General features: G+C 34.2%; 2 protein-coding genes across 2 annotated transcripts in view; one reads left to right on the forward strand and one right to left on the reverse strand.

Moving 5' to 3' along the window:
• Nucleotides 1-2,555: 2,555 nt before the first annotated feature.
• CTBS (chitobiase) lies at nucleotides 2,556-17,826 on the forward strand. The gene is made up of 7 exons (XM_081305668.1): nucleotides 2,556-2,986; nucleotides 6,525-6,663; nucleotides 7,506-7,714; nucleotides 11,705-11,876; nucleotides 13,427-13,524; nucleotides 13,802-13,963; nucleotides 16,748-17,826. The coding sequence occupies exons 1-7, from the start codon at nucleotides 2,813-2,815 to the stop codon at nucleotides 16,937-16,939; spliced, it is 1,146 nt and encodes a 381-aa protein (XP_081161794.1). The 5' UTR covers nucleotides 2,556-2,812; the 3' UTR covers nucleotides 16,940-17,826.
• Nucleotides 11,722-27,887, reverse strand: part of SPATA1 (spermatogenesis associated 1) — a 39,841-nt gene continuing 23,675 nt past the window's right edge. The window contains exons 8-14 of the mRNA XM_081305667.1: nucleotides 26,634-26,745; nucleotides 25,940-26,065; nucleotides 22,753-22,931; nucleotides 21,092-21,190; nucleotides 18,677-18,764; nucleotides 16,069-16,139; nucleotides 11,722-11,856 (exon numbers count right to left, since the gene is read on the reverse strand). Coding sequence (XP_081161793.1) covers nucleotides 16,117-16,139; nucleotides 18,677-18,764; nucleotides 21,092-21,190; nucleotides 22,753-22,931; nucleotides 25,940-26,065; nucleotides 26,634-26,745 — 627 coding nt within the window. The 3' untranslated portion in view covers nucleotides 11,722-11,856; nucleotides 16,069-16,116. The remainder of the gene's footprint in view (nucleotides 11,857-16,068; nucleotides 16,140-18,676; nucleotides 18,765-21,091; nucleotides 21,191-22,752; nucleotides 22,932-25,939; nucleotides 26,066-26,633; nucleotides 26,746-27,887) is intronic.

A 27,887-nucleotide genomic window follows, 5' to 3' on the forward strand; every position in this document is an offset into this window, starting at 1 on the left:
TCTCTGTCATTTCTCAATGTTACCAATTGTTGATTTTTTTTCCACTTATGCTATTTTCTTTCTTATTTCCTAAGCATTCTTATTTCCCCCATTGCATCCTGTTGTGGCTTCATCTTCTCCTGGCTTTCTTTGGATATTATGAATTTCTAAAGTGTTCTCGCTGCAATTTCTGGGGTTTTTGTTTAAAATTTTTTTAAAATTCTAATTTGTTACATATGACAGCAGAATGCATTACAATTCATATTACACATACAGAACATGATTTCTCATGTCTCTGTATGCAAAGTATATTCACACCATTCATGTCTTTATACATGTAAGGGTAATGATGTCCATCTCATTCCACCATCTTTTTTTATCCCCATGCCCCCTCCCTTCCCCTCCCACCCTTTTGCCTATCTAGAATTTGTCTAATCCTCCCATACTCCCCCTCCAACCTCATTATGAATCAGCCTCCTTATATCAGAGAAAACATTCAGCATCTGTTTTTTTTTTGGGGGGGGGATTGGCTAACTTCACTTAGCATTATTTTCTTCAATGCCATCCATTTACCTGCAAATGCCATGATTTTATTCTCTTTTATTGCTGAGTAATATTCCATTGTGTATATACACCACATTTTCTTTCATCCATTCATCTACTGAAGGGCATTTAGGTTGGTTCACAGTTTTTAACTCTATTGGTAAAGTGCTTGCCTTGCATGCACAAGGTCCTGGATACAATCCCCAGTGCCACCAAAAAAAAAAAAAAAAAAAAAATCTCTGCAATTTCTATTTCCTCCATATTCCTTTTTCTGATTCTTAGGATTTTTCTATTAGATTTTCTTGGTTGTGGACTATGATAAAGTAAAACATGAGTAAAAAGAGGAATCTTTGAATGGCCCTTGCTTTTGACTTTGAATTTCACTATAGGGTGATCTGGTGTATGATACCAACCTCATTGTTGGTATATTTGGTCAACCTCTTGGATTAGTCAGATTTTGGTCAGCATGGGGAGAGATACAGATGAGGGGTCTTTCTTTTCAGTGGCACAAAGTTTTGCTTATTTACTCCCATTTCAGGTATAGCACTGAAACACTCACCAGGGAAGCTCCCCTCTCCAGAGAATTAAACCTCCCAACTTCAATACAGGTGGGAGCAGGATAGATGACCAGGGACCTGAAACTGGAGAAAGGATCTGGCGATTTAATTCTTACTGAGAAAAACTTAAACCCTCTAGCTTCATTTGCTCTGAATTGACTTATAAATCACTAATTTTGGAGGTCACATAGCTCGGCAATACAATAGTTGTTTCCTGCTAGTCTTATTGTAGATAACACCTGTGACAAGTGAGTTATGATGATAAGAGTTGCCTAGGTTACTTTTCAGGTACCTGAAGGCTTCTTTTGCTGAAAACAATAACTCTTCACTTGTGCCTATGGTTGTACCGTGCGTGACTAGAATCAGATGAAAAGGCTTGGCATCTGTTGTGGTTTGGATGTGAAGTATTCCCCAAAAGATCATGTGTGAGGCAATACAAAATGGTCTGGAGGGAAACCGATTGGGTTGCAGCCTTAATCCAATCAGGAATCAACCCCTGATGGGATTAACTGAATGGTAACTGGAAGCAGGTGGAGTGTGGCTGGAGGAAATAGAGCATTAGGGGCGTGGCTATGGGGTATATATGTTGTATCTGAAGAGTGGAGCTTCTTGGCTTTTTGATCATCATGTGAGTCATGCTCTTCTGCCATGATGTTCTGCCTCACTTTCAGGGCAGAGGAATGAAGTCAGCCTTTGATGAACTAAGACTGCTGAAACCAAGAACCCGCAAATAAACTTTTCCTCCTCTAAAATTGTTCTGGTAGGGTCATTTAGTTCCTGCAGGGAAATAGATGATAAAAGAGCATCTCTCTTTTCATACGGTGTCTGTCTCCTTTATTGCCTTAACTTTTGAGTCAGATTCTACTCAGCTCTGCACATATACTTGTTTAACATTTGAGAAATGTTTTGTCCAAAACTATGAAATAGGGTTAACTTGACCTAGACTTGCCTTGTTTCCCCTGTTCCCAAGGGTAAAGACATCTACCATCCACCATGACCGGAAACACCAGGCCATGAAAGGAGTGAAAATGGCCCTGGGTACCTGAAAGATCTCCACTTATTCCCAGAAAACATATTCCTCTCCTTTGCTAGCCTATCCTTCTCATTATTCCTATCCTGTAAACTCCTCAAGCCCCTGGAACTGAGAAGTCCATCTGCAAACCGCTGTCCCTTTTCTCCATTTGTAGCCACTGAATCTGGGTTCACTAACATAAATGCTTTTCAATCAGCCTTCATATATTTCTTTGCTTTCTCATACTAATGCTTTCCAGCTTCCGGCATTTTGTTGCTGTCATCTTGTGTCCTGGTGGGTCTGGGTTTTTCCTGAGTCTGAACACGGAGGAAGTTGTATTTCAGCCTCCATCCTAACTCAGCACTTACCCCAACCACAGCAATCTTTCTGGCCACTGCATCTATATTGCTGCGTCATCAGCTTCAAAGAAACCCTACTTCTCCATTTTGGGGTCTTTCTCTGTCCTTAGACTCCACAAGGAGTACCAAACAACCGCGACACAGATCCGCGTGCCACTCGCTGGAACGAGCCTCGGAGCGGGTATTTATCCGGCTCAGCCACCAGCGCGCTAGGCGTGCCTACTGGACGCCGGCAGGCTGCGGGGACGTTCCCGGCCCCGCGCCAGCGCGCATTCATAGGGCCGCGGCCGGGCACCGTCCCAACGCCGGTAGTCGAGCGCCGACCCCGCTCCGCGCCTGGCGGGCCGCGCTCCCCAGCTGGTATGTCGTGGCCCCAGCTCCGGCGCCCGCGCCTCCTCGCTCGCGCGCCCCGCGGCGACCGGAGGCTTGCTCTGCTGCTCTTGTTGGCGCTGGCGCCGCTGCTCGCGGCGGGGACCCACTGCCCGTGCTCGGAGCCCGAGCTCTGCAGCCCGATCCAACACCGCCCGGACTTTGAGGTCAGCGTCGCTTTTCTGCGCTTCCGGGTCTGGCCCTCAAAGCCCGGAGAGAAGTTAGAGTGGGACGGAGCCCTACGTAGAGGTGGTGGTGGTGCTGACACCTACTTTGACCACTCGCCGAAGGCTGTCCTGTTTACGGATTGCTTACATGGATGAGGAAACTTGGGCGCAGACAGGTTGAGGAACTGCTTCCAAGTCTCACAGGCTAAGCGGCTGCCTGGGTGGGCAAGTGTTCAGATCCTCAGCTGGCCCACTCCTTTCATCATCCTGCTCTGCTTCCTGGGGCAGCACCGGGGTGTATACACAAGGAGAGTAGGGTGATAAGATGATCCATTTCTTGGTTTCCAAGAGAAAGAGGATTTAGTATGGAGAATTTTAGCACTCCAACAGTACATTGGAAGGCAGGATGTTCTCCTCCTTACCTTTATTTTTTATACTTATTAGCCCTTTATAAAAGCACCCCCACACCACCAAGAAATTTATTTTATAGCACACCAGCCTGTTTATTTTTTTGGTACTGGGGATTGAACCCAGGGGCGTTTAACCATTGTGTCACATCCCCAGGCCTTTTAAATATTTTATTTAGAGACAGGGCCTAGCTGAGTTGCTTCAGGCCTCCCTAAATTGTTACCGCTGGCTTTGAGCTCATGATCCTCCTGCCTCAGCCTCCTCAACTGCTGGGATTACAGTCCTGTGACACCCCGCCCGGCCAAATCTAACAGTTTATAAGGCTTCTGGCAAACACCCTTTCCGAAGCAATATGAAAACCATTCGGAGTTTGATGACTGGCAGGAATTGGAGGCAAGGAGATCAAAAAATTTAGTCCAAAGAATCCTTGTTTGTAGAAATAGAAACAATTCCTGTCTCTTAAATTAGTTTATTAATTTTGAGGCAGGGGCATTTAAATGCCAATTTTAAAAAGTACATATACATACTTTAGGAAAAGAAATAGAATTGGTGAAAGTATTTTGGAGAGCCTACCTAGTGTGGAAACTTAACATCTTCCTGAAACAAAAATTTTAGACCAATTAAATAGCAAAGAACAATTCATGATTCTTGGTAGCACTCAAACCACAAAAAGCTCAAGAGAGGTCCAAAGTGTAAGGCTGGCTATTATCTGCTTAACATGGAAACAAAGTAATTACTTGAGTGGCTCTGGGTAGGTATTTGTCTATATGGGTATGATCTGGTGGAAAGTCCCTGCTTAGAGGTTAGTTGGTTACTGATTGGTTAAGTTTATTTCCTTTTACTGTTTACACTGTTTTGCACTTTGCTTAAGTGGGAATTTGAGGCACTGGAGCTGTTTCAGCTGAATGACGAGCCAATTAAGCGGTTTTTGTTTAACAGTCCGATTTTTTTTTGTAGCTTACAATACTTGGGCCATGTAGTGTTTGTGGGTATTTTAAGAAATCAGTTTTATAAAGAAGCAAAATTATGTATTATTTGTATGTTCATAGTAAATGGATCCTTTATTGGCTTTTTTTTTTTGTATTCAAGTAGGAAGTCTAGATTATGTGGCTTCCTCCCACAATTGATTATATATAATAAATTATATGTAACTGGGGGGAGTTGAGGGCTGGGAATTGAATGCAAGGCCTGTGCATACTAAGCATTCACTCCTAGCCTAAATCCCACTCCTGTGGCTTTCCCATATTTTCCATTGGTTCATCCAATTATTAATTTTTAAGAATTTCTATTATATCACAGGCTCTCAATAGTTTCTTTAAATATTTATTTTTTTAGTTATAGGAGGACACAATATTTTTTTTATGTGGTGCTGAGTATTGAACCCAGTGCCTCATGCATGCTAGGTGAGCACTTTACTTCTGAGCCACAACCCCAGCCCCTCAAGAGATTTTTCCCCCAATAGATTGAACTTATGTTAACTTATTTTTTCTCAATAGTTTTTTTAAAAAACAAATTCAGCCTTAACTATCAGAATTGGGATGTTTTGATAGAAATGAGTCCAAAGACAATGAGCCATTCAGTTGCACATTTTGTAATTTTTATTATTTCATTGTGCTGTTGCTTAGCAGAAAAATGAGTTGTACAAAGATACTTCTGAAAAGTTAAAAAAAGGGGGGGGTTGAGAAAATTAAGAGATTTCTAACTTTTATAGTTGATGTTCCCCTGGGCCTCTCCCACATCCATTCTCACAATAGCTTCCATCGTCAATCTCTTTTTAGAGCAAATCTTATGCCCCTCCTCTGCTTCAAACTAATGGATTCCCATCTGTCCTAGGTTATAATCCAAAATTCTGTGATCTAAAAACTACATGATCTTGCCAAATATCCCAGTTGTGATTCCACATAAAGTGAAGGTTTCTGTGTTCTACATGATTATCTCACTTTCAGAGTCTCAAAATCCTTCTGAAGTGTAGGGACTTTGGATTTCTTGTTCCCTCATCTGAGAATGCTTTTTTTTTTTTTTTTTTTTTTGTCCATTAGAACATTCCTCCCTTGTCATTCCACAGATTTTAGTCCTCCTCATCTGGGAATTTTCCTGCCCCACCTGACGAGTGGGTCCCCTTTAATATAGTGTTATGACTTCGTGTATTTGTTTAAGGGCAGGAGTATTATTGTAACTGATTAACTCCCAATGGACCTGGTATGTCTTGTTAACCACAATATCCCTAGTGCCTTGCAAATACCACCCTCCCATTGTATTGAAATTCAGTAAATATTTGCTGAATCAGTACCTTGGGATAAAACAAACATGATTAGTAAAACTTCAGAGCTTCTACAATTAGATGGGAGGGAAATACTGGAGAAACACAGCATCAGCTCTTAGGATTGAACTGTAATAGTATTCTAAGAAGTCACCCTCATCAAAAAAAATATAGTAACAAATGCAGTAACTATGGCTTCATCAGTAGCAGCCAGAAACCTGAGTATTATCAAACTCCTTTCCCTTGCCTTGCTCATTCCATTAGTCACAAAGCCCTGTTAATTAGCCGCCTCTAATTCTCCCAGATCTGTTCAATTACCTCACTCATCTCCAGTGCTCCATCCACATCATCTCTTGCATAGATTCATGCAAGAGCTTCTCTATTATGCCTCCAGCTTTGGCCCCTCTTTAATCCATTTCCCACTTCAGCTCAAGGGATTTTTCTAAAGTGAGTACTTTCTCATTTTAAAAACTTACTATTCTCTTCCTTTTACTCACAGTAAGTACCAACTTTTCCACATGACTTACAAGTCTCTTCATGACTGAACCCCTACCTACTGCACTCTGGTTCTTTTCTATGTTCTCTTTCTAAACTCTAGGCATGGCCACACTAAATAGTTACCCAACCATTATGCTCTTTCTGCCTCCAGACCTTGTCACATGCACTATTTCTTCCTGGCCTGTCCTCCACTTTCCAGACCTGGCTAATTACTCTGCCACCAATTACACTGGGACCCTTATATCTTTTTCACTCTTGGACCCTCAGTGCCTGATATAATGCTTGGTATACTATGATATTTAATATTATTTTGGGTGGTTATCATGATATTCTTGATTTAAATGATGGTGCTTATCCCTGTTTTTCTGGCAGGTATTTGTATTTGATGTTGGAGGGAAAACTTGGAAATCTTATGACTGGTCACAGATTACAACTGTGGCAGTTTTTGGAAAATATGACTCAGAACTTTTGTGTTATGCTCATTCAAAAGGAGCCAGAGTAGTTCTGAAAGGTATGTGTTTTGTGTTTTTTTTTTAACCAGATATAAGTGTTTAGCCAGTTAGTAAATTTACCTATCATTTGTTATAGTTCTTACTAGGAAAAAAAAAAATATATATATATATATATACATACATATATACATATATATGTATACCCGACTGAAAAAAAGGGGATATATATATATTATATATATAATTTTTTTTTCAGTTGGGTACATACCTGTAATCCCAGCTACTTGGGAGACTGAGGCAGGAGGATCACAAGTTCAGGCCAGCCTCAGCAATTTAGTAAGACCCTACCTTAAAAAATAAAAAGGGGTAGAGATGTAACTCTATGATAGGGTACCCCTGGGTTTAATTCATAGTATTTTAAAAAATTCCTTTTTTCTGTTTATCTATTTTTTTCAAACTTTAAAATTAATCTTACATACTACTAACTCCATTTCACAAATACAGATGTTTTTAAAGAATTAAATAAACTACTTCATGGTTTTGAGTAAAGCATGACTGCCAAATTAGCATGTTGACTTTTAGTTAGTAATACGCCAAAATTTCTGCTTCTAGTTTGGGAATTTTATTTGTAATAGTTATTTTGGATATTAGCGAGCAATAGCTTTATGTCATTTTAGTACATGATTTCTCCATTTGGAAAACTTAGATTAGGGCTTAGTATTCCAAAATAATGAGATGTTTTAAAGAAACTTTGATTTCTTTGAAAATGGGTTTGTGAAATAAATAGCACTGAACTGTGAAACACACACACATGCGCGCGCGCGCGCACACACACACACACACACACACACACACACACATATATATATATATACACAAAAGATGTCTATTTCTTTCACAGGAGATGTATCCATAAAGGATATCATTGACCCTACTTTCAGAACATCCTGGATAGCTCAAAAACTGGATTTGGCCAAAACACAATATATGGATGGAATTAATATAGATATAGAGCAAGAAGTTACTTGTTTATCACCTGAATATGATGCATTAACAGCATTAGTCAAAGAAACCACAAACTCTTTCCATCGTGAAATTGAGGGATCACAGGTAAACTTTCATTTATTTTTTGGAAACTCCATACTTTCCTCTAAAAATGAAGGTATGACTAATATAATGTTTATAGTGATGGAATGGGAAAGAATTTTGAATTTTGTCACCTATTTTCTAAAAAAAAAATTTTTTTTTTTTGGTACTAGGGATTGAACTTAGGGGCACTCGACCACTGAGCCACATCCCCAGCCCTATTTTGTATTTTATTTAGAGACAGGGTCTCACTGAGTTGCTTGGCACCTCACTTTTGCTGAGGCTAGCTTTGAACTTGCAATCCTCCTGTCTCCCAAGCCACTGGGATTACAGGCATATACCACCACACCCAGCATGGAAGTATTAATTTTATTATTTAAGGAATTTTACAGTACTAAGTGGTCTCTATTCAAACCAAAATACAACATTGGGATTACTCTACCTGCTTGCCTTGCAGTGGGGGTATGGATATTGGATAGGCAATGGGCAATAAGAATCAGGGAGGTTCTACCTGGCTTTAACCAGTGCAGGATAGAAACAGCTGGTGCCTAAGGGTTGAGGTAGTTCTGGGAAAATGTCTCCCTTGCTCCATAGTCTGATTTACTTGTGAAGTAGTCAAGGTACAATAAAGCTCAAAGGACTTATTCCATAGAACTCATAGGAGCTATGACAATAGGCAGTATACATCCCCATTTCCATAATGAGCATGATTAGAGCAGATCATAGCACAGGCATTTTGCCAGGCAATGTGTAGTAACAAGATAATGTGGCTCCAGATCACCGATTCTCAATCCTGGCCACATATCAACATAACCAGGGGTCTTAAAAAAGAATAAACACTTGGATGTGCATACACATATATACTGGAGACTCACTCCCAAAACTTACTATTCAGAAGGTTTTGGGTAAGTCCAAAATCTATAATTTTAAAAAAAGTTTCATAGGTGATTATAATTAAGAACTACTAGGTTAGACAAAGAAACTTTGATTTCTTTGAAAATGGGTTTGTGAAATAAATAGCACTGAACTGTGAAACACACACACACAGGATACCCTGTGAATACTAAAATCTGCAGATGCTCAAGTCCCATACATAAAATGGTATATTTGAATAAAACCCATGTACAAACTTCTGCATACTTTAAATCATCTCTACATTATTTATAATACCTAATACAATGTAAATGCTACATACATAGATTTTATTACTCTATTACTTAGGGAATGAGGACAAGAAAAAGTCTATACATGTATGTACAGACTTGTATATAATTTAAAAAATATTTTTAATCTGTGCTTGGCAGAATCCACAGCTGCAGAACTAATTCATGTATGTTTATTCCATGACAGAACATTGTAAATTCTATGTTCCTAAACTGGTCTCAAAATCAACTGTAAGTGCTTGTTTAAAATTTCCTGAGATTAGGTGGGCAGGGTGATACATGCCTGTAATTCCAGCAACTTGGGAGACTGAGGGTAGGACGATCACAAGTATTAGGCCAGCCTCAGCAGTTAACTGAGGCCCTAAACAACTTAGTGAGACTCTGTCTCAAAAAATAATAAATAGTAAATAGTAGTAAATTTCCTGAGATTGATTCAATAGTTCTTGTCTTGGGGAATTGCATTTTTACCAAGTGCCCTAGGTGATTCTGGTGTAGTTTATCATCAAGAATTTGAGAATCACTGGAAAATAATAAATGATATGGGTACTGACAGCTCTATGATTTTATAAAAGTAGGGCATATTTGGAATTTAGCTTTTCAGATGAGTACAATCAACAATATGCCTGGCATATAGGGCACTATACCTTTTGTTCCTCATAAGTTTTGGTCTCAGAAAAGTTTTCTTATTTCTCTAAATAGTTGTTACTAATAGGTTAGAATTGGTAACCACCTATTTGCCATTTCTGATTAAGCTGTAGTGAAAAGGCAAGATCAAAGAGGTTGAGCAAAGACTTTACATAGGAAAATCTATTTCCATGTTTGAGGGGTAAGTAAAACAATTTGGACTGCTATGTCAAGTTTATACTAGGTGAATTAGTTGGAGGTACAGTTGAAAAGGTAGTCCATATTATGAAGATCCAGAATATTAGACTGAAGAATGTGCATTTTATTCTGTATGGAAAAGGTTATATGGGTAGAAGTGTGTTTGGGGAGATTATTCTATAATAGTATATAAAACTAGAGGAGAAGGAAGACTAGATAAGTACTGTTACAATTATCTAGGAACTTGAAGTTTACATTTTGGATTGGGATGAGAGATCACTAACATTCTGCAAATATTCAATAAATTTTTGTTGAGTTAATTAAGAACAAGGAAGGGCAGAACAACTGTGAGAGGCCACTCAAATAATATGATATTAGATTTGGGGTATGAAGGAAGGAAAAGAGTCAGAAGATGGCTCAAAAGTTCTTAAACCAAGTTGGGTGTGGTTGCGCATGCCTGTAATCCCAGTGGCTCAGGAGGCTGGGGCAGGATGATCACGAGTTCAAAGTCAGCCTCAGCAAAAGTGAGGTGCTAAGCAACTCAGTTGAGACCCTGTCTCTAAATAAAATACAAAACAGGGCTGGGCATGTGGCTCAGTGCCTCTGAGTTCAATCTCCAGTATCTTCCACTGCCAAAAAAAGGTTCTTAAACTGATGATAAGAAAAGAAAAGAAAAGAAAAAAAGATCAAAATAGAATCTGGAGTGGGAAATAAGTTTGGAGGAAAGATTGATGATTTAAGTTCACAATATCGTTGTCATGGAATGAAGAGCTAGAAATGCCTTTGAAGAGTTTTTATGCCCTAATTTTTATAGGTGAGAAAACAAACTCAGATATCTTAAGTGACTTAGCAGTGGCAAAGACCAAATTATAACAGGACCAAGACTGTATAGAACCCAAGTCTTTTGATTTCTTGTCTAATATGTTAATACTACTTCCTCAAAAATAGAAGGTTAATTGTAACAGGAAATTCAGGTGAATATACTTAGTATTCAGAAGATTTTTATCTGCTTAGAGGTAGTCATTTATTTTATCTGTTTTACTATCAGTTTTTGTTTTGAAATAGGAGGTAGTAAAACAGTAGGGTCCAGTATGTACAAATTTCACTTCATAAGCTATTTTGTGGTAGAACTATTGGGGAAAGCTTATACTTGTAAAGCACAGCCTTCTTTAATGTGAATTAAAGCTTTGAGAAGACTTAGAGCTTTAAGAAAGTCTTGAAATGAGTTAGCCAAAGCATAAAAAATACCTAAAGTATTTCAATTTTTTAAGTTAATCAATAAGTGTTTACTGAATGCCTAATTAAGAAAAAACAATTTTTAGTGATAATACTGAACATTTATACACATTAACATAAAATTAATACTTGGTTAAAGTAATAAACAGATATTTTAAAGAGACATCCTTATTGAATGCTGGCTCACTATTCAAAATGAAAGATAATATATCACTCATTTTATTTTGAATATTTCCATAAAATAAGACCATTTAAATTCTTTGTTCAACATTTTGAGTTGATTAATTTATACTTGTGTGACAAACCATTCACTAATTTCTAAATGTAATAATAATGGGTCTAACCTACCATATAAGGTAATTGTGACTCATGGGCTCAAATGCAGTTAGGCTATGCTAACAACTTTTGTATCTAAATTTTTTTAGTGTGCTTTTACTCTCTAATTGTTCAGTAGTCCTACCACACCCTATTGCCATTAAACCTGCTTCTTTCAATCACTTGTATTAGCCCAGCTTCTGAAGACATTTGGATTTAAATCTCCTTATCTATACAGTGCACCAGTTCTGATCATTGTATATCCAAATACATGTCTAGACCAATCCAGTGTAGTAAAAAGGACATATTTTGTAGAACTCTTCTATTTCTATGAGTGTCAAATCCTATATTCATATATGATAAAAGCAGTTCTTTTTTCTTGGGTAGCATGAGACAGGAGAATAATTAAAAAAAAACATCTGGTGTAATGTGCATGTTTGATCATGGTACATAAAATGACATATGTGTTTTTCCACAGGTAACCTTTGATGTAGCTTGGTCTCCAAAAAACATAGACAGAAGGTGTTATAATTACACTGGAATTGCAGATGCTTGTGACTTTCTGTTCGTGATGTCTTATGATGAACAAAGTCAGATCTGGTCAGAATGTATTGCAGCAGCCAATGCTCCCTATAATCAGACAGTAAACGGTAAGAATCCATGACATGGTCATTTATTAGTAACATTAATTCCAGAACTTTGTGCTTTATATACCTATATTTCAGAAATTCTTAGTTATTTATGTACCCTTTCTATTTGTAAAGCTTGCTTGAAACATATAAAGATCATTTAATCCAGAGAGATTTAGTCTTTACAAAAAGTTTCAAAGTTTCAAAGTTTTCACTTAAGTCTTCTAAGAATTGTCCTAACCTTGTGAGATAGATATATTACCATTAACCCTCCATTATAGATGAGATGAAAGGAGTTAGTTCTAATGGTCTCACAACTATTAAGAATTCTACAGTTGTGATTTAAAAGTCCAATAAGCTTGTCATGAAACCACATGAAGAAGATTATCTAGAATATGACAGGATACTTTTGTTAAAATAATTGTTAAGTAATTTAACATCAAAGACAGTTATAATATGGGTACATACCATTTATAATTAATAGGATTGATTTATCTTATTATTATAATACATAAAAATTATATTCCTGAAAGAATTAAGAGTACTTCTGAACTGTTGTTCACATGATATTGTCTTTGAATTATCCTTTACAAAGTTGGATTGGTTTGTATTCCATCAATCAGTAGAATAAAAGAAAGCTATCTTTTGTACTCAACTGAAATTGCTAGGATAGTTGGTATTGAGATTTAGTTGTTAATTTATAAGTAATTTTTTTTTCTTTTCATACAGAGGTCAAAATCTTAGAAGCCAGCCTGATTTTAATGTAATCTAATTTGAATAGAATAGTCTGATCATAAGCATATACTATTTAAATTTGAAAAATAACCCCTTTTTCTGTTAAAATTACAAAGTAATCTGGGATTCTCAAACAATGTTTCATGGAAGTGATTAATTTTAATCACTATACTGCTCTTTTTCAAGTGTTTGGGAAATGAAACATATCCTACCCTTCTTTGGGATTTAAGGACAGAGTAAATATTAAAGGCTCTGAAAAGCAATAAATTTATGTAGCTCAACATTCTAGACAGTCTGGAAGTATCTCTATAGCATCAGGCAAGAAAATGATTGATGCACTAGAATTTGTTCATTATTTTTCTTTTTGCTTCCTACAAGTACAGATTATTTACTATAGAATAAGAAACATTTCTTTACCCAGGCTATTGCTAGGATACTTAAAGGATATTGTAAACATGGAATGCTTGTGCTTTTTATAAGAAATTCTGAGCGCATTACTGCCAGAAAGCTTAAGATTTATAGAAATTTTATGAAACTTTAGAATCTATAACATCAAACTTATCATATCTTAGCAGTGAACAGATAACATCAGCATATTTTCCTGTAGTGAATCATTCTTTCTGCAGTTAGATTTTGTGAAGTTTGCCTTCTTTGATTAAAAAAGAAATGGGTATAAAGCAAGATATGGATTTATAATTCTTAAGGGATTAATTTTATAATATTAGAGAAACACTATTAGTATTTTGCATAAATGTTTTTATGAACTTAGATTGTGGGTGGTTGCATGGCTTCTATGAACATATTAATAGATATTTTTTCTCTCTCTCCTTGACTAGGGTATAGAGACTATATCAAGATGGGCATTAACCCTAAGAAACTTGTGATGGGTATTCCTTGGTATGGTTATGATTATACCTGCCTGAATCTTTCTGAGGTAAGAACAAGTCATTTGTTATTCATTTTTTCCAATTATATATTTAGAGCCTCTTTTGTTTCATTAAGAATATATTGAAAATATATTGAAAACTTAAAAATTTATTTTAAATTATTTAATCACATGGAAGCTTCTGAATGTCATACATTTTCATCTCATAACGAAATTTCTTTAACTTTTATTCTGTATGGTCCATTTTCTTTTTGTTGCATATGTTTTATTTATAATAAATAGCTTTGTTTGATAATCTATAACATGAATATTTTTTCATTTCTAGGATCATGTTTGTACCATTGCAAAAGTCCCTTTCCGGGGCGCTCCTTGTAGTGATGCTGCAGGATATCAGGTGCCCTATAAAACGATCATGAAGCAAATAAATAGTTCTATTTCTGGAAGCCAATGGAATAAAGAACAGATGGCTCCTTATTATAACTACAAAGTAAGACTTTTTACAAGTTTTGAACATTTATTCTGTTAATTTTCATATAACTATATACATATTTCTAAATTCTTTAAGTTTGTAGATGGACACAATACCTTTAGTTTATTTATTTATATGTGGTGCTGAGGATCAAACCCAGTGCCTCATATGTGCTAGGCAAGCTCTCTACCACTGAGTTGTAACCCCAGCCCCTCTGTATAACTATATATTTTTATAATTAGACATTTGGTGTAAGAATTTCCATCAGTTTTATAGTACAACATAAAGACTACTGTTTACATGTAAACTTGACTTTGAATCTGTGTAATCAGGAACTTTAGTTTTCTGGCAGAGCAGTACTCTGCTTTGCCACTCAATTTAGATGATGCTATAAAAACATGCATCTTACAAATACGACTTCTTAACAGTTGACAATAATGTTACAAAATTTGCTTTTGAAAGGGCTTTGGGCCAAAATAGGTTACTAAACTGTGGAAGCCTACATTTTCAATGTAACCTAAAGATTCTGATGAGACTCTTTGTTTGGATCCTTTGAACTCATCTCTTTTAGATCTCCACACATTATATAATAGGTTACTGTGATCTATAGTCATCTTTCTATGCTGCAGAGCACCAGAATTTATTCCTTAATTCTGTGTTTTGGTACCCATTTTCCAAATAGAACACATTTTTGAAGTTATAGAATTCAGAAAACGTTTTGATGACCCTTGAAGGCCATTTAATTGTATTTAAGAAAACAATCCAGTTATAATTGTTTTGTTCCTCTTTTTTATTATAAAATTCTGTAATCAAAGTCAAGTTTCTGTTGTGTGAAAAGAATTCATTCTGCTTTCTTCTGCTGTTTCAGCCCTAGCAGCTTCATTTGGACTCAATATTCTGGAAGGACTTTATGCTTTAACCAGGCCTAAATCAATCAATTTGCCCTTCCTTCCTTCACTATTTTGAGACATTTGAAATTTCTCATTAACTATCAAAATAGCTCAAAGTACTAAGTAGGATGGCTGCAAATTCAAAATTATATCTTTGGGTTTATCCCTGAATCTTCAAAGATTTTTCATATTTAGGTGCAGGTTTTGCAAGCTGTCCTTTGATGGTGAATAACAACTGTTACTACAGCATGTATGGCTTTGTTTAGAACCTAAAAATATTAAAGGATAGGTACAAGATTTAGGATGCAATATGCTTGTATGTAATGAATCTACTATACTTATTAATTTACCAAGTTATCAATAACCTTCAAATTAGTCATCTTAGGAGAACATTCTAACTCCAGAAGTACTACCATAGATAAAAATTGGTTGGCATTTATTCACAATTGCAGTTTCCCAGAGGAATATAAATATTAGTAAGTTACTATTAGTCCCAGGTCTATTTTTACCTCATATCTTTTTTCTCCTTTCTTTACTCTTTTGCCTAGGTCTGCTCCTTTCCTTTTTCCTCTATCTTTTTTTTTTTTTTTTTGAGGTGGGTACCAGGGATTGAACTCAGGGGTGCTTGACCACTGAGCCCTATCCCCAGTCCTATTTTGAATTTTTATTTAGAGACAGGCTCTCACTGAGTTGCTTAGCTACCTCGCTTTTTGCTAAGGCTGGCTTTGAACTCGCAACCCTCCTGCCTCAGCCCCCTGAGCCAGTGGGATTAGTGTGTGCCACTGCCCCTGGCATCCTCTATCTCTTATCCAGTAGCTTATGTGCTTCCTGAGAGAGAACTATACAGAGTAGAACTCGAGAGTATAAGATCAGGCTGGGCACAGTGGCGCATGCCTATAATCCTGGCAGTTTGGAAGTCTGAGGCAGGAAGATTGTGAGTTCAAAGCCAGCCTCAGCAACTTAGTGAGGCCCTAAGAAACTAGTGAAACCCTCTTTCTTAAATAAAATATAAAAAGGGCTGGGGATGTGGCTCAGTGGTTGATTGAACCCCTAGGTTCAATCCCCAGTACCAAAGAGAGAGAGGGAGAGAGTGTGAGTATAAGATCAGAATCTAATTAGTGATTCTTATTTGGGCCTGTGTTAAATTACCTATTAAGTCATGCCTAACAGTCTCTTAGAATCCATTCTGTACAACCAGGAGAAGTGGGTACTTTCCTCCTCCATCGTCATTACCTTTTGATTTGGCTGATTCATCTTTTAAAAAACCCATCTGGTAAGCTCCTAGCTAGGCACACTTCCAGGAACTGTAGGGAATACAAAAATGTATGTAAGCTTGTTTTAAAGGACCAGAGCAGTAGTTACCCCTAACTTCAGCTGCATATCATAATACCTAATGAACATACACAAAACAAACAAATATACATTTCAGCACCATTGCTGGAGGATTTTGATTCAATAGATTTCTCATGGTATGGGGCCCAGAAATCTGGGGTTTTGTAGAGGTGGGGATTGAATGCAGGGCTTTGCACATGCTAGGCAAGTGCTCTATCACTGGCCCATACCCACAGCCCCATGATCTATATTTTTAAAACCTTTACAATGATTCAGATATACATCTTGGTTGACAATCATTGCATCAGATCAAGGAGAGAATCTTAGAACATGAGAAGGACCTTAAATAGTCTACATTAGGAGACTCATTTATATAATCTTTGTTGTTAAAAGTGCCATAAACAATAATCTCTAGGAAATAGCAGATATAGAACCATGGAATAATAAAGCAGGAAAGTATTGTGCTGTGAAGTTTTCATGTTTCTTTTTTGAATAATTTGCTTTTTGAATAATTTAAGAAACCTTTTTCCCTTTTACTGTACTAAATACCTTAAGTTTCCATTTTAATTTATTTGTGTAGGATCCTGCTGGATATTTTCATCAAGTGTGGTATGATAACCCTCAGAGCATTTCTCTGAAGGCAGCATATATACAAAACTATGGTTTACTGGGCATTGGCATGTGGAATGCAAACTGTCTTGACTACTCAAAAGATGCTGTAGCCAAACAGCAAACTGAAGAAATGTGGAAAGTCTTAAAGCCAAAGCTGTGACAGAGAAAAACATCTTGTTAAACTCTGAAGATTTAAAAATTATCTGTATAAATAGATCTGTTTCCTGAAGAGATTAAAAAAATACATGCATTTTTGTTATGTTGCTATATATTTAGTTACTAATATACTGAAAAAAAAACAGATAAAGAATAAAGAAATGGTTTGATGGAATTTGAAAGAAAGAAAGAAAAATCTTAAATACCCAGAAACCTAAAGGCATGAAACAAATCAAACTCACATGTTAAATCTTCCTCTTTAGTGTGTTTCAACATTATAACTAGGAAAAATTGCTTTCAAAATTTTATTATGCTAATTTTACCCCAATATTAAAAATATGAGTCAATGCTAGTTTTAAAAATATGTGTAACTTGAAGTAGGAATTGTTTGCTTAGAATAGAGTTTTAAAAACATAGCCTTTGAGAAGCAGTTTGTTTTGTACTTTTTTTCCAATAAATTTTAAACATGGAATTCAGTGTCTTCTGTTTAGGTTCATCAAAATGATGAACATAATTTTTCTGTTTTCTGATTCGATATAGTACATACTCATATTCTCTGAGGTATCTGAAATAATGTCAACTTCCTGACAGTGAATAAAGAAAAAAAAGAAATACTAAGAATTAAATGTACTCACAAAATACAAAACAGAAGATAACAGTAATATTGTGAATTAGTAAATTAGAGCTACTTAATATTTTCCAAACCAATTATTTTTATGAGGCTTATGTGCAGAATGTTTTTACAGTAGGAATAATGGTATTGAACTTGACTCTAGTCACTATTATTTGCACTTCCAATTATTCAGATACCTTAATTTATGAACATGTAGCATTTATTTCTTGGCTAGTTTTCAAGGTTAAAAATTTCTTTTTCTGCATCTGCATTTTACTTTTAATTATCCAAAGATGTTGAGTTCTCAACTAGTTCCTTTTTCTAAAAGATTAATTTTATGCAGAGGACTTTCCTAAACATAAAGAAATCCGTTTTCTTTCATAAGGTAATTAAGAACTACATTGTGCTGCACTGGTTCCTGTGAATAGAGATTAGAATTTTGCATCCTGTAACTCTAGATTTATATTAATCCTGTCTTTCCAGCACAAATCATCCCTTCCAAATTGAAATAAATGATGACTCAACCATCTTTTACAATATTACTTTTCCTTCCTATAAGTTGTTTATTACAGAATAAAATTAACCTATTATGTATTAAATTACTTCATGTTTCTAAAAGAATCTCTACATTTCTAAATTATTTTAAATTTATATTTTAAAATGAGTTAATAAAAATTCTTAGATATTAATTTCTATCACTTTTCTGATACAATTGCTTTTAGTCAAGATTTAATGAGCAAATTTAATCTTTCTATGTAAATACATAGTATTTATTAAAATGTATTTTCTTTGAAATTAGATTTTAGTTATATTAGCTCTTAAATTTGATCATTAACAACAAAAAGTAATTTTAAATTTATAAAATATAGTATTGCAAAATAATAGGTAATAGACTTGAAATCTTCAAAAGTAAACATCAACTGTTTAGCTTTATGCTACATCTAGTATTTCCTGAAACACTTTGTAACACCCACATGAAAAGTAAAGAGAGATAAATCTTAGGATTTTTTAAAAATTTATTTTTAAACTGATATATTAATATTTATATAATGTACTACAAGGAGAACAAGGTTTAATCTGTTCAAATAAATATTGAAAGTTTTCAACAAATAAGTTAAATTAACATACCTGATTGAGATTGTAAAGATGTATTGGTTTTCTTCTGTGCCATTTCAGCTTTCAGTGTTCGTAAGTCTGAAGCTGCTTGTTTTCTCATCTATAAAAATAATTACCTCTCAAAACTCAACTTCATTGTACCCTTCTAGGAGTAGATCAGAATTGTCAATTTTGTAACTGTTTTGACTGCCTTTTCTCATTTGCCTTCCATGCCTTTATTCCCTCTGGATTACTACAGCAAATTCATAGGTCATAAATCCTGTTTAATAACTATGCTATAACTAGATATACTATGAGATAATTTCATTTATTAGTATATACAGATAATACAACTGAACTGTCCTAAATAAGGTGAGAAGGAATTTTATTTTTTTCTTAAGCTTCAAAAATCTGTTGCTATTAATGGGTAAAGAAAATAGTAGAAAAACAAAAACTCAGAAATACAAAAAACCCTTAATTCCTAGTCCTTAGGAACTAAACAGATATTTAAGAAATTTAATAAAAGTTTTTACTCTGTGCTAAGCACTCTACTAAATGTACTAATCCTTTGATTTTTTTCAAATTTTTCTTGAGGCACATACTATTATTTATTATAAAATGAAATAAACTCAAACTTGAGACTCAAGGAAACTAAGTATCTTGCTCAAGGTATAAAGTTAAAAAGTGGCACAGCCACCTGGGACCAGAGGCCTTGCTATTCCAGGTACTGTTGGTGGACAAACACCATTAGCATTATCTGCAAGCTTGTTAGGGATGAAGAATCTCAGGCTTCTCTCAGTCCTAGAGAGCCAGATGCTTCATTTTAAAACGACCTTTCCAGGTGATAGCACATTAAACTTCAAGAAACACTACTTATGCTATACTATCTTGAATAAATATGGTTGCAACAGACTTAGGCTAGATTTCTGTCCCTTAGTTCTGAATGTTATAGGTAGGGATGTTTTGGGTAGTTCATTCAGAAATCAGTAAATATTATAGTATCTGTTAACGTGCCAATCAGGCACTATGGTTAAATAGGAAATATTTTATAGTCTGTAAGCTGAAAACTTTGTTCTCTAGGAATTAAGGGGTTTTTGTATTTTGGAGTTTTTGTTTATTTTTCTTCTTCATTTGTCTTTATTAATTTTATATTATTTACATGCAAAGCATATGTGATGTTTATAGGGTTAACATGTTCAAAGAAGGTAGGATCTAAGCATGCTTTCCAGAAGAAAAGAACATTGGGGAGTCATAACTGAAGGCTCTGGGGGCATTTTAATTATCCTTTCTACTCACCCAACTATCTTTCAGTGTACAAATTTCCATCTTGGCTTTCTCTCTCATATACTGAGTAAACACACGGTTTTCCTTCACTGTTTTTGAGTCTAGGTTGTATATGAATGTTTACTTCATAGTTTGTTAAAAATTGTCCTTTGATCTTTTTTTTCTTCTCTTTTTTAACTTTTAAGCTTCTTAGTGCTGAACCAGGACTTAAACTCAAGAGTGCCTCTAAGTAAAAAGAATCTAGAAGTACACTATCCAGTGTAGTAGATAGGTGTCATTTGTAGCTATTTAAATCAACTAAAGTTTAATAAAATTTAAAATTCAGTTCCTCTGTCACACAAACATTTCAAGGCTCAATATCCTAAGTGGCTAGTGGCTACCATATTGGATGGTGAGATACAGAATATCTCTATCACCACAGAAAGTTCTGTTGGACAGTCATAAATCTAGAAGGGGTCATTATTCTGTGTTATAAAGCTTTCTGATAAAGAGTGAATGGAAGGCATTCCTATAATTATCATTCTTATTTTCCTGTTCTGTGGATTATAACTTGTTTGAATGTGTATGAAATTCTCTGTTTTGTGTTCAACAAAAGAGCTTTTAAAGACATCTATATTCTGAAATTATTCCTATGATGTGATAATCACAGTTTTTATCACAATCCTTTATTAAATATCTACTATATACAATGTCCTATGGAAGAAACAAAATGAATGAAGGCACAGTCCTGAAAGAACTTATCGTCTAGTTTTACTAAGATTCATAGTAAAAACAAATAAAAAATATATATGAAAATAACGAGAGAATGAGATAATTCCCCAAGTAGAGGGGAAGAAATTGAATGGGGTTTCAGAGGAGAGGTCAGAAGTTTGTCAAGACTTATTTATGAATGACTCTAATATAGGAAAACTATCTTTAATATATTTTTTTGAGACTAAACTGACTATAGTAAAATTTTATTATATTTTCCTTTGGCCTTGCTATAACCTACATCTTTTAAAAAAACATAGATTTTCATTCATGCTATTTATTGTTAAATAATAAAACTTTAAAAAAGTAAATTCTGACTATTCTTTTACTATCAACACAAAGTTAAAACACCAAAATATTTTAGTGTTATTTCAAGATGGATGTTATAATATGATTAAGAGATATATAAATTACCTTAACTTCTATGATGAGTTTCATTTTATCAGTATCCAATTTTCTTTTAAGTTGGTCAATTGCATGCTGTACTTCAGTGATCTGGATTATAAGGTTATTCTGTGTGAGAGATAGAAAGACGCATTTATTTAGCATAGCATCTGTATATTTTAATACAAGGCATTTTATACTGTGAACTGGTAAGTAACAAAAGAAAAAATCATCATAATAAAGTATTTCCATAAAATAAACTTATTGTTTTAGAATAAATTACTTGTTACTTTTTATTTATTTCTTGCACTTTAGGAACTACGTTCTCTTCTATCATTGTTGTATCATTTGCTATTTAAAAAACAGATATTTACAAAAATTACCATTAAATTAGCACCATAGAAACTGATAACTATTACTAAGTAATGAATAAGCTAGATTGAAGATACTAGCATGAATTTAGAAATTGACAATAATGCCTTTGTTAGCTGAATCAGATTGGAATTATTTAAAAATATTTAATAAATGGGACACATGTTTTATATAAAAACATTTTAATACAAAAAAATCTAGTTAAAATAAGACTTTTTGGTCACTTTGTCCAAAAAGTTTGTGAGGTACAGTGATCTTCACTAATGAAATTATTTAAGAATTTAAACATGTTGAACTTGATAAAATTGTAAGATAAAGTATCAGCTGTGCTTAAAAAAAAGTCTACTAATATGGCCAAATAATTATTTAAGCCTATTTTGGATGTTATATTAAATTTATCAAAATAGTAAACTTTTAATATTTTATCATCCCTGAAGTTAAATTCTTACTCTTAATCATAATTAACATATTTTAAAATCATTTGGGTAAATATGATCAATCTAACAAAAATAAATTGTTAAATGACCTGGAATTTTTTGTCCTTTAGTTAATTATATGGTAGAATTACTCAATAATAAATTTCATGTCTGCTCTAAGTAAGATTCAAGACTATTTCAAGAAAAATGAATTGGTCAAAATTTCATTAAAGTATTTTTAAAGTCCAAGAAAAAGCAGTATAGTAAATACTGTTTTTTTCTTTACCCTACTTTATCAGGTAATTATCTCTTTGCCATGGAATCAAGAAACATGGCCCTATTAGTCTAAGGCAATGCATAGTACTCCTTGACAATTATTATTGAACCACAGTTAGGCTTGTTTGTTTCAAGGTTTATATATTCTGTGGTTCAGAATTCTCTCCTGTTCTGAAGATAGATAGCTCTACTTGTCATTGGCAACACTATTGCTACTATTAGAAAAAGCAGTCTAATGATGAAGCCAACACTAAAAGTAATAGGGAGGAAATATCAGAAGCATGTAGACTCTTTAAAAACATTTTTAATATGCTGACTATATCTCCATAGCAGCTCTCCTCCTATTACATGAGGTCATGAATTTTTTAAAAAATTTTTAAATATTTATTTATTTATTTTTTAGTTTTCGGCAGACACAATATCTTTGTTTGTATGTGGTGCTTAGGATCGAACCCGGTGCACACGTGCCAGGCGAGCGCGCTACCGCTTGAGCCACATCCCCAGCCCATGAATTTTGTTACAGAGAAAATTTAAGTTAAAGTTTTGTTACCTGTAGCCCACAGCATCCTAAATACAATAATATGAGCAATCATAAATGTAATTGTGGAAGTGGGACACATTTAGTACCTTAGAGTCTGTGATATTTGCCAAATTCTTTGGTCTCATCTTGATCTCCCTGGCTTCAAGTTGCATGAGCAGTTTTTTATAATAGAGTTCCAAATCATCTCGAAGTTTTGTTAAAACCTCTTCCAGTGATGCTGTGACTTTTTTTGTTTCCAAGTATTTTTTCTTCCAAGCATCAAAAGCTACAAAAAACAAACAAAAAACACACAAAGACTGAGTATGATTAAAGGGTAAAACTTTTCAATGTAGAAAGAACCCTAGCGTTAATGTCAATTTAAATTATTTTCCTCCTCTTCTTCTCCATCTCTGATATGCTTAGTACGTTAGAGCTAAGGGAGAAATGTTTGTTGGATAATAGAAGAAAGTACCTATAAGTACAATAAAATAATGACAGATCTAGAAACTACAAACAAGTTCTCCTTTAAACATTGTTTCTTAAAAATACTATATTCATTTCTATACCAAAAAATATAAATTTATTTTAATTATTTGTTTCCATAATCTTATTTGAAATGTTATTTATATAATTAAAACAATAAAATAAAGGACATATTTAAAAATTTAAAAAAAAAATTTTCAGCCCCCACAATGACTTACGTTTTGTGTAAATAGCTGATTTGGATTTTTTATTTATTAAAATTATTCCAAATATTTGTCTAAAATTCTATAGGACAGAGAGAAAATCAGAAACTAAACACTACCAGCTTAGAAAATCACCTTGATACCAATGTGAGACTAACTACAAACTTAAGAAGATCACAACCAGTATACTAGTGTACCAGAATATTCATATGCTTGTTTCTTTTATATGAGCGTCAAAATGAAAATTCCAAATTAAAAAGTTCTACATTATAAGGCAATTTGATGACAGTTATATAGATGTTTGAAACTTTGCCTCTAGATTTTAGCTATTTTTCTCCATGCCCTGTTATCCAATTTGTCAGCAAGTTCTACTGGCACTACTGCCAAAATATTTCCAACATCTGGGATATTCCACATTCTTCAATGCTACATCTCTACTCAAAACTCTATCTTTTGTCAAGAAAGCTGCATTGTCTTCCTAATTGGGTATTTCTTTTCTGTCTCTTTCATTCTTGCCCCTCTAAAGGCTTTATTATATAGCAGTCATTTTATTTATTTTTTGCAGTGCTAAGTCTTGAACCCATGGTCTTGCTTTCTACCATTGAGCTAGATCTTTAGCCCCTAAAATATATATTTTTAAATCATGTAAATCCCTAGCTTAAAATTCACCAATGGTTTCCCACATTACTTGGAATAAATTCCAAACTCTGAATTGGCCTGTCTTCTCATTGCTGAACTTTCTGATTTTTCTTTCCCTCTACATTCTTCCTTATTTATCATGCTACACCCACACTGGCCTTATTTCAGAACCTTGATATCATGAGGTTATTCTTATCCCTGGACCTTGATATTCAGTGTTCATTCAATTCATCTTGTTTTCCTCCTATTTCTTTATATGCCTGCCTATTTATTACTCAAATACTAATGATATCTCCTCAGAGATGCCCTCCCTGAAAATGTAACTAAAACATCTTTCCCATGCCACATCACTCTTTACTATGCTCTTTTTAATTGACTTTTCAAGTCTGACCAGTAACTGATATTATCTTAATTATTTGCTTATTGTCTTATTCCTACCATTTGGAATCAAGTTCCTTAAGAGCAGGGCCATGTCTGTTTTGTTCACTGTTATATCTTCAATGTTTAAGCCAATGTCAGGCACACAGTAGGTTCACTGAGTATTTGATGGTTTATACACCCTTTTATCTTGAAACATTACTCTTGAAGAAGAAGCTAACTGATCTTCCCATTTTATAGAAAGAATGAGAGGCACAAAGAGGAGAAATAATTTGCCTAAGTGAAAGATTGATCTTATATTAGAATTCAGGTCCTGTGATTTCTAGTCCGTTGTTCAAACCTGTCTGATAAAATCACTCTTAACAACAGTACAAGACTGAGTCACTGCCACCACTTCCAGGATAACAACTTAACATTATGAGGCAGTTCGGAAATATCTCCTGACATTGTCAATAATCTTTAGCTAGTTCTGGTATTGAAACAACAATTTTGCTGTAAATTGAGAATCTTAAAACCAGTTGTTTCATATATGACTTTTATTCTAATAATTCTCAAAACAACTAAGAATGCAGGCCTCTCAAATGATTTCACATCTCTCAAACCATTATTCTAAACATTCTTCACTTGGGCACATTTTTTCCATTTCTACTGGTCCCAAGGACACTGTTTCTAATTCTTCTGCAAGAAATCTACTTATATTTCCCAACTGCTCTCATTCATTTACTCTAGCAAGGCAGAGTGGCTCACATACCCCCAAATTAAGCACCTAGATAAGTTCAAAGGACTCAATATGGCTCAGAGAGTAAGCGACATCTAAGTTGATATTGAATAATTAATAAGAAATACCCAGAAGAACTGGGAAGAAGACAGTAGGAGGAAAAGGTAGGGAAAAAAAAGAAGAAGTGAATGGCAGAGGAAAAAGTATGCCTGAAGGCCTGGAGCTAAGAAACACTTCAGATCCTAACATCCCTAGAAGTTCTCGGAAGCCTCTATTGATTTCTTCCATCTGATTTAGGTGTTCTTTCTTTGTATTTCTATCTACAGAACTTCGTAATTCATTTATCAGGAATGTATAATCAATGTTTAACTTATCATTCCCCACTGGATCATGAGACACAAAATGGTAGGGACAAGATAGTATGTGCCTATTAGTGTCTCCACAGTCCCTAGAACAGTGGCTAGACTCAGTGGGCACTTAATAAATACTTATTTAATAAATGAATGGAAGAATGAATAAATAAATGAACTTCAGTTATAAAAAATTTACAAAGCTCTATAAATCATTTTGTATAAGTTAAATAATTTTGTTTTCTATATTGAAAGCATCTCAGATGTACCACTTTAAACTATATCAGCAAAACAGTAAATTTTCTTCTTTTTAAAAAATTTATTAGTTCATTTTAATATTATTATGTATTATAGTTGATTTTGACATAATTATACAAGCATGTAATAGAAGTTGCTCTAATTCAGTCCCCAGGACTTCCCTTCCCTAAAACAGTAAATATTAACTCTATTATTTATCCTGAAAGTATTAATTCTTTAAGGCTTGTTTTCTTAATAGTGACAAAATCTAAATAATAAACTTTACCATGATATCGTTTCCCTTTGCTTTGATCAAACAGCTTTTCAACTTTTTTTATTAGTTCATCTCTAATTCTTTCCAGATATCTTCTTTCTTCCTTTACTTGTTTCATTTGCTCAATAATCTTCTCTCCTAAAGAAATGTAATCCATAGTCATCAATGCCAAAAAGCTAAGATGGTTCATGTCATAAAATATGGAGTCTAAAACTCTTTTGTTTATCTTGCTGCCATTTACCATTCTGGAGAGTGTAAAAAATCTTTTTGATTTCTAAGAGTGGATTTATAAAACAGTGGCTCTCTTTTGCATTTATATGCATGTATTTGTAGAAATTAGGTAAAGCTCAAATAGTTATATTTTTTGGTCTAATTCTTTTGGTAAATTTATCTTGGACCCAAAGTTATTTTATGTGGAAAAATATATTTTAGAGTTAATTAGTGACTAAAATACAAAATTTATATAATTTCACATTTATTGTAGTAAAAATTACTTAATAAAATTTACTATTTGAACCATTTTAGGTGTTCATATCAGTGACATTAAGTACATGTATCCCCACTGTTGTGCAACCATCACCATTGTCCATCTCCAGAACTCTTAACCTTCACAAACTGAAACTCTGTACCCATGAAACAACTCTTTACTAACATATTTAACTTTACTTCACAGAATCATCTATACTTGTGATGTCACAGTACTTACTCTCGATCTTTAATAGAGGTATATCAGATATTCCTGAAGAAAGAACAGGTTGACAAGGAAATGAAGGAAAATCAGTAAGGTCTGGTAGGGTGATTCGATCCTTTTCACCTGTCTGTAAGCAAACATGAAAGTCAATAAAATCTTGTAGGGTATACATTCTTTTTCCATTTGTCTATAAGTACTATGTAATGCATACTAGCAATACTTTTTTATTATTAGTTGTTCAAAACATTACAAAGCTCTTGACATATCATATTTCATACATTTGATTCAAGTGGGTTATGAACTCCCATTTTTACCCCGTAAACAGATTGCAGAATCACATCGGTTATACATCCACGTTTTTACATACTGCCATACTAGTGTCTGTTGTATTCTGCTGCCTTTCAATACCTTTTTTTTTTATACAGTGATGAAGTCCCAGATTTTCACTCAGGCTCCAGTCTCTCCATTCCATTATTATACAAACATTATGTACAGACATTCAAACAAAAAAAATATATTTTTAAAAAGAATCCATTATTTTTCTTTCCAAACATGACTTCTTTCCAAGATTTCTGGCCTCAGTTACTTGACATAACTTAAGTTTTGTGAGGTGGCTATTGATTTTTTTCATCTTGAGTCAATTTTGGTATTTGCTTAGAAAAATTAGTGATTCTTCACATTTTTAAATGTTAGCATAGAATTTTACATTTTATTCTCATATACTTATCTCTTTTGTGTTTGTACTTATATTGATTTCATCTTTCCTAATTTTTGTGATTCTACTCTTTTTAATAAGCTGCCTCAAGCTATTCCATATTGACGTTTCTCCCACTACTGCTTTATAGATCTTGATTTTTTTTCAATTTTGCTAGATTTTTAATTTTTTAAAATTAAAAATTTTAAAAATTTGTTTCTATTTTTAACTTCAAGATCTAACTCCTTTTTGTTTTATACTTTTTCTAGATTATTTTATTAAGTTATAGAATATAGTTCCCATAGGATAAAGGAAACTACCTAAATTAGAATTTCTCTATACATATTTCCAACTACCCTAAGGAAAGCAAATGAAACCACCCACAACTTATGCCTACAGCATGGAATACAGAATCCTTCAATTTACACGTACTTGGGGAAATAGGACCCTAAACTAGAGTGTGGGCAGGAGCTCACAGATGAGCAGAGTCAGATGTAGATTTTCTATAGGAAGTACTACACATAGAAAACATAGGAAATATCAGGAAGGAAAGACCCCACTGGAGCGGAGAAGTA

The sequence above is a fragment of the Spermophilus citellus genome (genome assembly GCF_964194105.1).
Source record: "Spermophilus citellus genome assembly, chromosome: 9".
Classification (NCBI taxonomy): Eukaryota; Metazoa; Chordata; class Mammalia; order Rodentia; family Sciuridae; genus Spermophilus; species Spermophilus citellus.

Excerpts from the sequence above, each read along its gene's own strand:
- CTBS (XM_081305668.1), top strand. The coding sequence starts at position 2,813 with ATGTCGTGGCCCCAGCTCCGGCGCCCGCGCCTCCTCGCTCGCGCGCCC. Across the intron at positions 6,664-7,505 it reads AGCCAGAGTAGTTCTGAAAG|GAGATGTATCCATAAAGGAT; the intron begins GTATGTGTTTTG and ends TTTCTTTCACAG. Across the intron at positions 13,525-13,801 it reads CCTGCCTGAATCTTTCTGAG|GATCATGTTTGTACCATTGC; the intron begins GTAAGAACAAGT and ends TTTCATTTCTAG.